Source organism: Xiphophorus hellerii, chromosome 20 (genome assembly GCF_003331165.1).
Source record: "Xiphophorus hellerii strain 12219 chromosome 20, Xiphophorus_hellerii-4.1, whole genome shotgun sequence".
In the NCBI taxonomy this organism is placed as follows: domain Eukaryota; kingdom Metazoa; phylum Chordata; class Actinopteri; order Cyprinodontiformes; family Poeciliidae; genus Xiphophorus; species Xiphophorus hellerii.
Genome location: NC_045691.1, coordinates 15875907 through 15892220, shown reverse-complemented (window position 1 = coordinate 15892220; position 16314 = coordinate 15875907). Strand labels below are relative to the sequence as shown.

At 36.4% G+C, this 16314-nt stretch overlaps 1 protein-coding gene across 1 annotated transcript in view; it reads right to left on the bottom strand.

The window, feature by feature from the left end:
• Positions 1–16314, bottom strand: part of ca16b (carbonic anhydrase XVI b) — a 155543-nt gene that overhangs the window by 109172 nt on the left and 30057 nt on the right. Inside the window, 1 exon segment of the mRNA XM_032549643.1 lies at positions 12059–12163. Coding sequence (XP_032405534.1) covers positions 12059–12163 — 105 coding nt within the window.

Genomic DNA, 16314 nt, shown 5'->3' with positions numbered 1-16314 from the left:
TAAATAAATAAATGCAGGTGTTCTATGATTGTAATGGATTGTGTGCTGCATTCGAGAGCTGCTCCAACTAATTGATTAAGAATATAATTAGTACTCAGTAAAACAGTCAGTCACAATGCTTATTGAGTTACTATTGTAGAAACGTCTACCAACTTGTGCTGGAGTACACAGAGGCCCTTACTGTAGTATGCAACAAGAATTCATAATTGTCTGTTGAGTTGAACAGATTGTAATTATATGCAAATGAATTGTGGTTGGAGGATAAGAGCAGACTCTCTCCCATGGCTTGTAGAGCACCAAACACCTGAGATTTTACCTCTCACCTACCAGCACCACTTTCCTCCAGGTCCCTTCAAAATACCCTTAACACACCTGATCCCACAGGTGGCACAATAAAATCTCTAAAATACAAGAAGTGTAAGACCTCGTTAGTTGCATTGCTAATAAGAAGTCTAGTGAACATATGCCAATGTTCTCCTTTTGAATTATCCTATCTCAGTTATTTTAAAGTACAGTCAGGGTCAAGTCAACCCTTTGCCGATTTGTACACACATTTCATATTTGCGCAATACTATTTAATCTCTTTTATTGACCTTTTCACATCACTAAACAAACAATGTCACACACATACACTTACAGGAAGACATTGGACTTTATCATTTTAAGTATTTTAATGGATTATTGTGATAATTTCTCACATAAATTAACAAATGTCATGTAAATTTTAATTCCGTTTTTCCAATTGTATATATACACGATTGATAATGTTGTTCCCACTTGTGCGCGTTGATTCTTGTGAGCAATAAGGATTCAAAACAGTATAATTTAATTGTATTAATAAAAATAATTGTTTTTAGAGTCAAAGAACCCATTTTCTTACAGAAGACTGTAATTAGATTAAAATAAAGTACCTTAAATCATCAGTCAGTACAAGGTATTCTGCAGGAGATAGTATCATTTGGTACTTGCTGAAATCACCTGTATCAGGTTTGTAGAGAGGGAGAAGGCGGTATTATGTACTTTCCAGCACATGCAACATATCTGTAACACAATCAAGTAATTATATTGCCATTGGTTATTATGGAAATGTTGCATATATAAAAAATTATTTAAAAGAACTTTGACTTTGCATTATATGCTTTGATGCCTATAAAATTGGCCTCTGTTTCTTTAAGAAGCTCCTACCCTTTCCGACACTTCCTCTTCAGCCAATTGCTGCTGCTGCTAACCTGGTGGAGTCTGTGTGAGGAAAGGTGTTGAGTAGGAGGAGTATGCAGTATGCAACTCACTATGTTGTGACTGCATGGTATGAAACAGATGATCTGAAGAAAAAAATTTAGCTACTTTTTTTCTCCAAGTCAGTACTAACTTGGAACAACCAATCACAGCCCGGAGTGGAGTTTTAGTGTTTGTCAATCACAATCTTGTGTGGCGCCACTCATTGCCCTCCCCCTTTAATGTGATAAAAAAAAAATGCTGAATAGAAAGCTGAAAACAATTCAACCTTGAGATTGACTCAACAAGATAATGAGACTGACTATTTAATATCTTAATCACAGTACAGCATCACATGAGCTAAATCAGTAGAGAAATCCTATATTCTGTCACTAGACGGCATGATAAATTAAAATTAAACTAACTGTAGCTGGCAAGTATTTCATGAAGGGGTTTAGCATAAACTGCTCTCCAGGTTTAGATCCAATTAGACTTTATTGTCGTAGAACAATCAGAGCAAAACTTTCAAATAAAAAAATGAAACAAATCTTATGAATCAAATCAGAGCGAGAGCTATCTGAGGTACTTGCAAAGGCAACTGGTTTTAGCATATAAACTAGTCTTTCTTATCTAGGAAGAAAAAAACAGTTTTCATCTTTATCCCAGAAGACTTCTTCCCTGCATCCCTGGATAGAAAGCCCCATGCTTTACCCTCCAAGCTTGTCCCCTGTGCTGCTGTATAGTCAGGGAGTTTTGCTTTAAACTCAAGTGCTTCTCGTACAAGGAGGTCTACTGGGAGCAATCCTCCTCTCGATTCATTACCTCCAGGAGTCAGGGCTCCTTCTGCTGGGCACCATGACAACATGGCATTGCTCTTTTCCCCCAAGCCTTTGGAGGTGGGGGGTGGGTGTTTTGGGGGTTTACAACATCAGAGACAAAGTGCACTCCTTTCACATGCACCAAACTAATTTAACATGAATCCCCAGGTCTAGCACGTCCCACCTAGCTGGACAATCTACAAGGGAATAGAGACATTTTGAAGTTAGTCTGAAAAAAACTTTTCTCCAAAATCATTCAAGTGTTTTATTAGAATTTCTCACAGTAGCAACATACAGGAAACCTCTAAAGATGTCTCCTATAAGAATAAAACTTCTTTTCATGAAAAGCCCGGCAGTCCTCAAGTATTTTTTTTCTCCTGGTCATATGAAGACAAGCAGACAAAGAGTCCTCCTGTCTTACTGTCATTCGGCTGCATACAATGAAAAAGACAGTTGCAAAATATTTTAGGAATAATAAAACAAGTCACAGGTTGGCTTAAAACAAATATCAACATTAAATTACAAATGTCTGAAGGACAAAATTGCAAAAAATTGCAAAATTGCAGTTGCAAAACAAATACTTAATTTGTAAATTTCTTTTATGTGATGGTTCAATTACACTGTAACAAATATAATAAACTGGTAACTGAATCAATGTGTCAATAAATAAATCCATGAATAATAAAATTGAGAAACAATTAAAAAACATGTTTCATAAAATGATAAAAATCAAACAAATTTCCTATATTTACTGGGGCACAGTCCATCAAAAACAAATTTCAAACAATTAATTCAAGAGGTGCCGCAGCATAGAAGCAGGCAATAATAAAATTAATCAATCAATTTGCTATGTCAAATTTTAAATAATGACTCCCAGAAAAATTGTGTATTCTAGAGAGGACTTTGAAAATGTAAATGACTATCAAAACACTTAAATTATTGTGTGCAATTCTAAAAATATTTCATCATTATAGTAGTTATCTTTTGTAAATGTTCTTTTCACAATTTATGTTTTACATTTTGATACTTTTACCCCTGGTTTAGCAATTACCATGTCTGTTGGTAAAATAAAGGAATCGCTAGCTCCCTCTTTTGCTAAACTAGGGCTAAGAAATGGGGAGTAGGGTGCAGACCTCTCCATATTGCCCAAGCTTAGCAACTCCGTTTACTGAGGACCTGAAGGAAGCAGGGAGCTTTGCAGGCAGCAGCTTGATTGGAATTCCAAGGCTTTCAAAACAAAAGCCTGGGAATTACTTTTTAACAAACAGAAGAAAGAGCAAGCATCAACTAGAAGGATAGGGATTTATAATACTGTCCAAGTTGGTAAAGCTAAAGCACACTCAGCCGGAATGTCAACAATGACTGCTTTCACGTTTGAACCTACTTCAGACTGATTTAAGAGTATGTTAGAGTGTTTGAGTCAATTGTGCTAGAACTATACAAATAAATTCAACTTACATCTCACATAAGTAATCCTCAAATACATAGTCACTGTGAATTTTCTTGTGTGGGATTTCTTCTTATTTGATTTTACCTGCTCCCAAATTAAATGATTTTTTTCAAGCAGAAGGTTTATGAAAGCATGCGCTATCCCACTTTACAGTGGCCTCCAAAACTACCAGTACATGTATCACTTAGTATAGATGCAATTAAAATAAATAATAAAATTTAATTTTTATAGTACCAAAGTACCAAGTTATGAAAAATCAACATTTATCTAAGAACATTTATTCAGTGACGGAAAGGAGGAAATAGTTCCCTACAAAATCACTGGCATCGTTATCATATCCTATACAATAAACTTTACTGAAGCACACTTAATGAACAACTTGCCTTGCAAGATGATAATGGTTTCAATAAACGTCAAATTCCGAACTTCCTGTTTCTCTTTCTTTGCTACTATTTGAAATGGGACATGCAAGAAAACATATCACTCAATTAAGGCAGATCTGTGTTGATATTTATATGTGAGGAAATGTGTGCAGGTTTGTTTTGTTTTTCATGCGGTAGCAGATTACCTCTTGGCCCGGTCTCCCTCAAAATTAAAATCTGTTTCTAAGGACTCGATGATAAAATAAAGGCTTTACCAGGTTTTAGTAGTATTTCTATGAGTGTGATTATACAACAACAATAAAAAAGGATTTAAGACTTTGTACGCATATTTATTAGAGGTGCATCAGGACAACACAGCATAAACATAAAAAGGGATTAAAAGGAGCAAGAGCGGCATGCCTCTTCAGATGTGCAAGCTAATTAAGTAGCTTACATTTCAAGTTAGGTGCTATTTTACACAAAGAAATGATGTAAAAACTGTGTAGCCTGCAAAGTGTTTACTTTCTCTGTACATTTACCGCTACGACTATAACTACTTTGTTGCTATTTTTATTTTTGCTTAGTACTTCCTCCACTCTGAACATCTGAAAAAGATTCACTTTAATATGATTTTTTTAGCCAACATGTTTTAAATTTTGTCCAAACCTAAATTTTGCAAGTCCACTTAATATCCAAACGCCTCTGTCGCTAGTTTTTAAAAGTGTGTCAACACACTTACTGGTGCTTCATAAGAAGTCTTATCTCTGTGCAAAAATCACACTAAACATGACAAATAATGTTTTAGCTATCACAATAAATGTTAATATGTGTTTTGTTTTGGGTTTTTTTATATACCAGCAAGTGCCTAAAATGCCAATATGTATAATCAACTTTTGTTCTTCTGTGAAGAAAAAGTTTGAGCAGCAGCAGAACTGAGGGTTAATTCAAAGCCAAAACAAACAGCTCTGGCAATCGAGTACCGTGAGTTACCTAATCTTGTTTTGTATCCTCTAAAGTACTAATTAAGTTGGATCAACATAGCAGTTGATTGAAAATGACACTTCATTCACTTCATTATGTGAGACATGAGTGGAAAGATTGCTAATGATCACGGGCAACCTCAGTGAAGTGGAATAAAACAGTCGGGCTGAGGGGAAATATAATCCACACGTATCAGACAATTGCAGGCTCTTTTGGTGGCTGCAGCAGCTTGTCAAGGTGGCTTCCATCCAAACGTACACAACTGCTGCATGAAAAACAGACAGCAGGAGCACTATCTCTGTGAGGCACTACACTATTAGTGAGTTGTTAATATGAAAAATCACCCAGATGCAGCGCCTTAAGCTGTATAATCAATTTGTGGAGGTATACATCATTAATTCCTACATTCAACCTTTAGTTTAAGCAGTGGAAAAACACTGAGTCTTAATTTCAACACAGCCGAGCAAAACTGCAAGAAATAATCCAGAAAAATGAGAAGTGCCCGCTTTTTACAGCATTTTTAAATTTCAATCCATTTTTTCTGATCAATACTATATACTTGCTGAGATTAAAGTAATAAAATTAAATCTTTTATTATGGATTGACTGCTTCACTTCAGTCTAAATGACGCAAGTTAATTCAGGTGCAATCTCATAATGCAAAGAAAATGAAAATCGACTCATCTTTGGGATGTTAATCTGCATTTCTTTACATCGAGAGCTGGCATGTTTTCGTATTGTTTTTTTTCTTCTTCTTCTTCCATTCCAAAGTGCCGTTAGACAGGGATCAAACTTAATGCTTCTGCAAAGGCACATTAAGGTACTCCTCACTGCTGTGCTGTAATTAAACCAGAACAATAAATCAACAAGAAAGCGATCAGCGGCAAAACCAGCCCGGGTATCGGCAAAAAATATAAAAGCAGCGATAAAAGGAACGAGTGAAACTAACAGAGATGATGTGAAAACCTGCAGAGATATATAAAAAAAATGGGGGGGAATGATGCATAGCCCTGTTCCTGTGGGAGTCTTATGGTGAGTATGATATCATCCCTCTTATGAAAAATGCCTCCACATGTGCACTCAGCAGACACAGACACACACAAGCTCGGGGCCTGCCTTAAATAACTTTTAATCAAGTTTCAAGGTGTGGGTTTCAAGCCTCCTTGCATGGAGGTTCATAATCAAAGCACACAGGAAGGAGACATGTCACGGACAGATAAGAGTTCTCACTGCATTGTGCGCATTACACCTTTATGCTGAGGACTGTGTGACAAAAAGGCTCTGAAACCCTAAATAAAGTGTTGCTGCTCAACAAGCAACACCTCTAACAGATGTCTAATAGATGGACAAATATGAATCTGCAAACTTTGCAGTGAAAAAAAAGAGAAGAATTTCAATCTAAAATAGACATCCAGCAGCAAAATCAGACCTGAACTAAATGAAGGACTCAAAACTTACTTTCTAGAGCTCATGTTGCTCCACATTCTTCAAACATCTCTCCCCTGCAGCAATTGATGCTGGTGGGCTACACAATGAATAGAAAAGAGAGGCTTGCTCTTCTATATGTTATGCGTGTCTAGCTCTTAAGGGTTGAAGCCTGTCTTGCACAAGTACGTTCTAGCTTGAGGCACACGCCCGCTGCGTGCATTTCTGTTACACTCACTTGCACAGAGCAAATGCCCTTAATAACCATTTAGCTGCTAAGGCACGCTGGTCTGTCTCCCAGTCACAGCCTTAGCCGCTAATTACATTCCCAAAGTAATGGACAGTTCTGTGTTCCCTCAATGCTTCCCTTTTTTCCAGAGCACAATCAGCCAGCTGCCTTCGCGAGTGGGACTTGGTGGTCAGTGCAGACATGAAATGAATGTCCAAAATTCAACTCAAGACAGGCAGGGTTTTTTTTCTTAAGATAAAGTTCAACATTGAGTTTTTTGGGGTTTTTTTTTTATAAGATCTTGTTTTCCTAAGACTTTCAGCTCATTTATTGCTAAGCATGCATTCTTCTCTGCACACAGCAAGCACAAGTGCCGAGTATAAAAAAAATAAAAATATTAAGCCAGTCTGCAGCCTGGTCTCCTGGTCTTAAAATAATTGAATAAGAAATATATCATCAACATATAAAACATTTTATTTCTGTAATCAAATTCAAAAAGTAACATTTATTTTAAAGACGTTCAACAGAGTGATGTATTTGAGCATTAAGATTTACTAAAGAAATTTAAAGTTTATTTTCTCAGAAAATAATTTAAAGCCAATAAAAAAGATACATTTTTACATTGAGAAAAATTATGTGATGGCCAAGTTATGCATTGTGCAATCATGAAGATTGCTGTCTTGACAGTTTTCCAGCAAACATTCCCTGATAATTTCCACAAAATAGGTTAGCCATATAAGATTATTGCTTAAGAAGTTGGCTATTCACGACTGTATCCAATACAGTTGGAAAGTTGACCAGAAGGGACAAGTGTGGTTGTGCAACTAAATATTACGATCCATCAAAATAAAAAATATAACTCAATTTGTAGATTCAGCACACACACAGTGATATATTGCAAGTGTAATTATGACTATAACAGCTAGTGAAAACCCCAATTTCAATTACTCACAACCCTTAAATATCATTGATGACCATTAAAAATATATGGTAATATAGAAATGCCTACTGAAAAGTATGTTTGTGTACTTTACACCTAATAATTTGCCAGGCTAATTTTGCAACAGTTACAGTGTCATTGCAGCATGGAGGCAATCAGGTCTGGCTCTGCTAGATGTTAAGGAGCCCCTGGTTGCTTTGATAATGGCCTTCAGTTCAAATCCGTTGTTGTGGTTGTGGTGTGCATTATTTTCCTTTTTGACAATACCCCACAGAGTTTCTATAGGGTTTTTGTGAGGAGAATTGGCTAATCAAGTACAAGCATTACCATAGTAACTAAAGTATGGTCTTTTGAAATTGAGGGCCGGCTGTAAAGTCTTCCTGGATTTCAAAATAAGCATTTTCATAAAGCTTGTTCGTGAAGGGACGCGTGAAGTGCTCTAAAATTATCCCTGTTGCTTAAAAATCTTTTGCTATCCCACTTTATCCTTTCACTTGACTTTCCATTAATATATCCTGCTTTCATAGATACAGCTCTGTGAAACGGCATCTTCTTAAAAATAACCATGCTGAAGGGTGTCAATGGCTGTATTATAAACAACAGAGAAGTTAGCAATCATCTCCCAGATTTTGTAAGCTATAACATATTTATGTCCTTTAAATCAATTTTAAATCTGTCTTATGCTAGTTTATTTTATTTATTCAGAATGGGACTGGGGCTTATGTTGTCTTCTAGAAAATAAATCTATCAAATAAAAAATACTGTCAAGTTTTTGGTGGTTCACTACCTCAGCTAATTAGCGGGGGGATTTTATCATCTCGATCTGCGCCAGCTGCCATTTTTATTTTAACCACAGCCACTCACCCAAGCCAAAACACGTTTACTGCCATCATGTTGAATCATTAAAAATGTCCCTTCGATCAGAGAGAATTCATCCTCTTTGTGATAAAATAGAAGGCAGTATAAAAGGTGGTCTAGTCTGACCATCTACACATACGTTTTGTGCATAAAGGATTTGAGAAAAATAAAAGTGTGTTTGAAGTGATTAAGATTCTTATTATCGAGTCCACATACCTTGTACATAGTGAGAGAGCTGTCATGGTTGGATAGCCAAAGCAGACAGTCTTTCACTGCCTCTACCAGACAACTGAGGCAGCCGAAGGCCACTGTTAGGAGTGACGTGAATACCAAACAAACATGAGTCCAAACTGAGCATACCTCGTTTCTCTACTGTGAAGTGCACAATTTTCTTCTCTGAAACCACTGATTTTCTCTTTTTTACTATTTTACTCACAACTGCAGCACCCAAGACAAAATATTCCATCAGTGTAATAATTTTCAGAGCTCCGATGCACTCCAGTGGCAGTGGGACTGAGCGCATTATTTGCAATGTGGTGTTTTTGGACCTGTAAATACAAGTGCTCCTTCCCTGAGCTGTTTCAGAGAGGTGCCCTCAACCAGAGCACACAACCCAGATTTCCCATCGGCACTGCCTGATAGTCGACCCTGGACTGTGTTTGCATGGCTGTGGATGTTTGTGATTGAGAGAGCAGAGGTGTTCTGACAGAACATGCCTATCTGAATTGCTTACCAAATGAGCTACCTAAAAATTAAAATGAACATCATAAAATATTCATGTTGTAATGAACAACCAGTAACAAATCCACATAATTACATACAGTGTATAAAAAGGCCCAACAATTTGCTAAATGTCAAAATAATGCTAGAGAAACAACTGCAATTTTTTCATTGCAGATGTAGAAACAATAGAGTGACAATACATTAACCTGTTTAGTTTCTCTAAATTTTAATAAAGTTGTCACAATGTTTTATGATGAAATGACAATGGGAGATGAAAATGAGGAAAAGTGGGTCGCAAAGGGTGCTGTTGCCAATCTCCAGTGGTCAATGGGCGAGAGGCGGGTTACATCTTGGACACGTCGCCAGTTCACTGCAGTTCTAATAATATACTAATACAAATACTATCACCATTTTGTAAAATGTGTGGTGGTTTTTTTTTAAGTATTATTACAGAACAAAAAGTTCTGTAATAATACATTTGCTATGCTGAAGAGCTATTTTTCTCTTCCGGATACAGGATTTCTTCAGATATTTGCAAATACTATGTTAGAAACTATGTTCGAACTAATATTCCAAATTTCATATCTCTCCCGGAAGAAAACAAATTATGCAAAATTCTGCTGGGCTCTCCAGGATCGAAAAAGTTAATCACTAGTTGTGTTGACGTCTTTGCAGAGCGAATTAACTTTACCACAGACTCCTTGAGGGCTGCATGGGAGGAGGAACTGGGTTTGCGGATCAGGAGTGAGGTCTGGGAGGACGGTCTTGGGAGGATTCGGACGTGCTCTATCAATAGTTCAAGGTGTTGCATTGACTTCACTATTCTAAAATTAAACTGCACAAAATATTTCCTTCGACATCTTCAAAATGTGATAAATGTAAGTCCGCGGATGGGTCCCTATCTCATTTGTTCTGGACATGCCCCAAGCTCTTTCATTATTGGTGTGAGATTTTCAACTTGTTTTCTAAGGTTTATGGATGCACGTTGGTTCCTGACCCCCAGATTGAATTGTTTGGACACTCTCCTTCTTTGAGGAACTGCAGCATTTCTATGCAAACGACGGTGGTGTATGGAATGGTAAGAGCCAAAAAAAGTACAAGGTTCCTCAGTTTAAAATGTGGTTGAGCGACTTTACTGAGATTCTCCATTTGGAGAAGTTACGATATGTTGTGGGTTTCTCTAATAAGTTCTGTAGTATCTGGCAGCCGGTTTTGGACTATCTTTCTCGATCCAAGGTCGACCCCGACACTCGCTCAGTTTCTTAGTATGCCACCTATGCCCTTACGGACAGGTAATACCATCCTTAAGCGTAAATTGTACTCAATGCAGTGTAATCAATCCTTTGGATAATTTTCCTGACTTGCTGTTATAATTTTTTTTTTTTTTTTGGGGGGGGGTTATTGTACGTCGTTATTACTGGATTGATAAGAGTATACTGCTTTCATACAGGATTTTGTTACATATATGCATGTATGTAAGTCTGCGTGTAAATGAGTATGTGTATATGTATATATATATATATATATATCTATATATATATATATATATATATATATATATATATATATATATGCTTCATACTCTCATGTATGATATATGTATGTTATATTCTGAAAATCTAATAAATATATATATATAAAAGTATTACTACAGGCTGAAGGTAATTAACCAAACGTGGAACCAGGAACAAAAAAATATTTATCAACATAGGTATTATTTTTAGAAGTGGTGGTATGTTACATGTTAACAAAGTAGACAACTGCTCAATATTAACTGACATCTCAGAGAAATATGTGGTTATAAAAAATAATATAAGCTGTTTAATTGACTTGATAATAAGTATTGGTGAAGTTCAGAGCAACAGTATGGAGTTTCTAACATCACAGTTATCACATAGTGCTAAAATAGCAACTTTATTTCAAAACAGTTTTACCAACTGGCTGGCAAGTACAGCAATGACAGCACCATGTTGCTGTAAGTGCGTTTGTGTTGAAGGGACTGGTGCACTTCACACAAACAGTTGGCAGCAAAAAAGGAAGCTTATGCTAATACTAATGAGACATTAGCATTAGCTATGCTAGTAATGTTTGCTTGCTAACATTTGGAGCAATACAACTCAACATACATCCAAATTAGTGACAAACTGGTTGTAGGACAACAAAGTGATGGTTTGGTGGCAGACATTGCAAAATCCTTATCTCATTCCTACAGAAACTGAGTGGCCATAGCTGAAATGGTGTGTGTAACCAGGGCGGTCCACAAATCCTGACTTGGTTACAGCAGTTTTGTCAGTAGGAATGGGTGACAATTAAACATAATTATAACTAGGCACTGTGGAACTGCAATGCTACCCATTATTAAAGAAATCTATGTAAATAAATATGAGAATAAATCACCTATTTAGCTTTAAGTATTCTGACTATTCTATTGTAATCCTCTTTTAGTTTTCTCAATTCTACAAGAAAATGAATGAATATTTCAAACCTTGGCAAAAAATGTCAAATTCTCACACAAATTCTATTCACAAACAGAAGACATTTTTAATTGTAATTTCCATGAGGTGTAAAGTCTAGTTTAATCTAATACCAAACAGTGAAAAATAAATGTTTCATGTCTTTCATCCAGTGTAAGAAAATACCTTATTTCAACTGCACATGCATACATTTTTGCGGTTTACATACCTAATTAAACATGCAATAAATCCATTTTAAGAGAAGTTGATTCATTATTTATAGTTAAACACAGTAGGCTACAACATAATAATACGGCATTAACATTTGGAACATTAAATCACTTTGCCATATGCTCAGTTTCTCTCCCCAATGCATTAGTTTAATTACGGTTATTAGGAGTGATGAAAATATACGGCTCAGGTATGCATTATGTGAATACTAAAACACCTAGATCAGCCTCTCTAGATATAGCAATAAGAAGGGAGCAAAGGTCTCTGCCAAAACAGAGGACAAAAACAGGGATGTGAGAGACAAGCCAGAGAGGTTGGTGAGTTATTTTCTCTCTGTTCCAGGCTCTCTGGCCATACCAGGAATGAGAGCTCACCTGAATAGGACCAGTAGGGGTCACCAGCTGTCCTCCTCTCCCTCATTACGCCGGTGCTCCCAGGACGGCTGCCTCCAGTGAAGCGAGGTTGGTCACCCGATGCAACTGTGGGGGACAGAGATGGAGGTCAGGAAATCCACTGGGGCAACGGGAAGTTTACGAACAGAGGGGAAACAGAATCATTAATCTACTAAAAATGTCTGAATAAAGCATCTGGTGTCAATGGAATTAGCATATGTATCTGGATATAGAAGGAATAAACAACACATCACCAGCATCATCAATGACCTTGCTCACACCTGAAGCAAACAGACCGCAGCTCAAAGATAAACCACACAGTTATGGTTGGTGTGGAATGACTAATGTAGACATAGAAATAAGCAAAGAGACACAGTCACAACTACAGTTCCTAAGGAGTTTGGAACCTTTGTTCCTAAGGTTACAAACTCCCCTCCCCCTGTCCCTATGTACCTAATCAGGTTGGGGATTAAAATATTCCATTGAGGGATGGGTCAAAGGGTCAGTTCCCACTCATTTTATTTTTACCTAGACATGCGCGACTTAACGTGCTCATGTGTGTCATGTAAAACATTACTGACCCTGGAGAACACTTCAGCATACTTCTTCACAATCTTCACTGATTGTGAAGAAAGCGCAAAAAATATGATGAAGATGTAATGATTTCAAATTACTGTTGGCTACCGGTATCAAGGTACTCAAAGGTTTCAGAAAGTTACACCTTCATAATTAATACAATGAGTTGACATATTGTTTAAATTATTTTAATGAGATACCAGTAAAAGTGCTGGAGTGACAAGAGTTTTGTCTGACTGTAGGGAGCAGAAAGTAACATTATGTCCCTCTCCTCCATATATTTCTGAGTTGCCTGAGAGAAAAAAAGTTTCATATATTTTTCAATCATATACAAAAAGACAAATTAAATAATTTTTTTTTTTTAGATATTTGTAATAATAGTAAAAAAAAAAAAAAAATGAATAATATTATTTACACTGAATGGTCCCACTGGTCAAAATATTATCAGAGACCATTTCAAGTAAAAATTTGAAATAAGGAACTGTAGAAATTAACACAGTATTAAAAACATATGAGATGTTAAACATTTAAAACTAATTTAACTGGAAAAAAAACTGATCACCAATGGAAGGTGAAGAATTTCTAGTAAATAGCACTCATTGTATGGAGCCAGACCACTATTACTATTATTTAGGCAAGGCTCCTCTAAAACTACAATTGGTATGCTATGGGTAGCATGTTTGTTAGGCTGCTGACGGCAGGCTGTACGTAAGCACACAGCACGACTAACAGGTTAGCTAATGTCAGCTCATTACACAGCAAACTGAGTACAATTCTTAGACCAATAAGCATGTTAACCTAAAAACCTCTACTAAACTTTGGCAGATTTTAAACTTTTTGTTCTTTTATTTGTCAGATTCAAATTAATACGGAACATATGTTATAGATTTGACTGCAACTGTAAGAATGAATATTAGGGGTGCACCAATGTAAAAACTTGGGCCGGCATCATTTGGTAGCCAATATTTTCTTGTTACTTTCAACACCATGTAAAGACTGCCACCTGCCTATATGGTATGGATCAAGATGCAGTCACAAGGGACTGCTTAAATCCAATATTTGACGGGTTAAAATACATCAGGTGTCATGCAATCACGCCAGTCATGTTAATCACACACTGGCCAGTTGGATTACTTTTCATTTCCTTTTATTTACCAATATAGATTTTAGTGATCATGATACTAAACGTCGTGTAGATTGGTCAGGATGTCAAAATGATGGGAAAAAAAGGGGGGGGGAAAATATCTGTTTTAAATTCTTCTAATATTATGTGCCATAGAATATTTTTTTTATAAACTTTAAAAATGCTGCTGTTTTCATGCTATCAACAGTAGTTGAGGCTGAATCCCATTTCCCTTCTCGACGTTTTGGAATGCAGTGGTAGTTGGCCAATACCTCCTCACTGTTATAAGTTCACACCTTGCATGCCAGCACAATAGTCAGATTGTTGGACGGAGTCTCACTGCAGTAGATGCCCACACAGATTACTAATGCTAAAGTTCATAGAGAGTGTTGAATGTACACATGAAAAAGACAGTTCAGAGTGAGGAATTTTTGATTTATCATAACTGATAACATCATTGAATTATTTACTAAGGATATTGCACTACAGTATTTTCTCACTTTTGTCAACAAGTTAATTTACCTGCAAAATTAACTAAAAAAGCAGACTGGAAATTGTGAAACCTTTGGCAAAGGACCACACTGATGCTACAGATTGAGATTATAGTTTATAAACCTATATATTAAACATTCTCCCAACATGTTTATGTGCATTGCAGTGTTTCTGCAGAAAATTTAGCATCTGCCTTTAATTTTTTTCCACTAGAGTCTTGAAATAACAGGTAAGATCCTTAACCATAATCAGTGATTACAGTTAAGCATTTAATTTTATATATAGTTTTGAAATCAATCTATTTGCTAAGTTGATCTGAAAAAAGAAGCAATGCAATGCATAGCATCACAAGTGAATCAGCGAGAGAAGCAGCTTTGAACAAATAGGAAAGAAAAAAATCTCAGTTTTCAACCCAGGTGCCATTTTGGCACAAAGCATTAATGGGTGATAATTACCACCATCAGGGCTTTAGAGCTCTGCAGAAAACAAGTGGAGCCTCTTGAACAGCACGAATGATTGTTTCCTGCTTTTTTATAGTCAGAATCCAACACAACCTTTATAGAAGCACTTCAGCAGAGAGAAGAAAAATAATGAAACTGGGTGGATGGTCAATATATATGAATAATTGTATGAACATTTCAACAGTCTCCATACAAAAACCCCAATACAATAACTAATTAGTAAAATGCAGGCCGCCTGTGCAGCCAGGGGTGTAAGCAATCATCCTCAAGTCTTTTAGGCACAAATGTCTCTTTTACTTCGATGAAAAAAAAAAAGCCCCATGAAATCAAACATTGTCAACAGAATTACAGCGAGTGCTAGAGGCACAAATTGTCCTTTAGCATCCACACTCCCTACAGCGTAGCCAGAGACTTGCAACAGTCAAACTCACCGGGGAAAATTCACTCTGCAAAGGCTGAAGACAGTGCCAGTGGAGAAGAGGCTGTCTAGCGGTTGTCATTGTCAATCAGGTGCACAAGAAAAACAAGAGTGTTCTCTGTCGCTCTAAGCAGTCAGAACTTGCAATTGCATTTAAAATCTGGACATTGGCTAATATTTCCCCCTGCTCTTATATGGAGGCGAGCAAATTTGGAAACATAGTTTTTTGTGAAGAGAAAGAGCAGAAAAGGCTAAAACAAAATCAAATAATCATCTATGTTTAAATGGTTGTAAGTTTTTTCTATTGCTTTTTTTTATTTTTATTTTTCTAAGTTTGACTGGTTACAGATTTTACTACGAAACTGTGGTTGGTTTGTAAATCTTCACACTGTTATCCTTTATAAACTTGCCAGTCTGGCACAATATTTGATTGTATTCAAACCACATAAAAGCCATTTTAACAAGCAATCTATTTGTGTCTTAGTTCATTGTCACACAACTCTAGCTCAGTAGAATTTTTGTAAAATTTGCCCCAGGTTTAAATGCTTTAAAATTGCACACCCCCAACTTTGTAACCATGACAACTGTTTTCTATCACGCTTGGCACCAGTCTCATGAGGGTTAATGTAACTTCAGAACAGTGGAAAAAACCCCTGGACGCCTCTGCTACCTTTATAATGCAGGTTATATTTGAAGTTATCAACTTGTCAACACATTCAGAGTACTTGCAAGTAGATTTTCTTTCTTAGCTCTAAAAGACAAATAATGTTATCATACATTGGTAATGATTTTCAAATGTTAAAGCAATTGTTGCACCATACAAATTGTATACTTTTACTCACCGGCTTCGGATGATAAAAAGCTGCATAAATTACTAGAAGGTGGCAGAAATGCACCAAATTAAAAGTATTTAACCATTTGGAAGATGTTATTTTTTATAAAGCTAAGCATAGTTTTTGCCTCCTGGTCCTAGACGGTTATTTCTCAGAGCTTGGTTTCTTATCTTGCTATATTTGTATAAAAATGTGTTTTAGAATAATATCAGAGGTGCAGTCAAGGATGAAGAAGATCACAGGCTTCAAGCAAAAAGATGATCAGATAGATGGAAGTGTGGACAGAGTAAATGAGCTGAACACATTCTTCAATAAGTTCAGTTGAGGAACAAGCT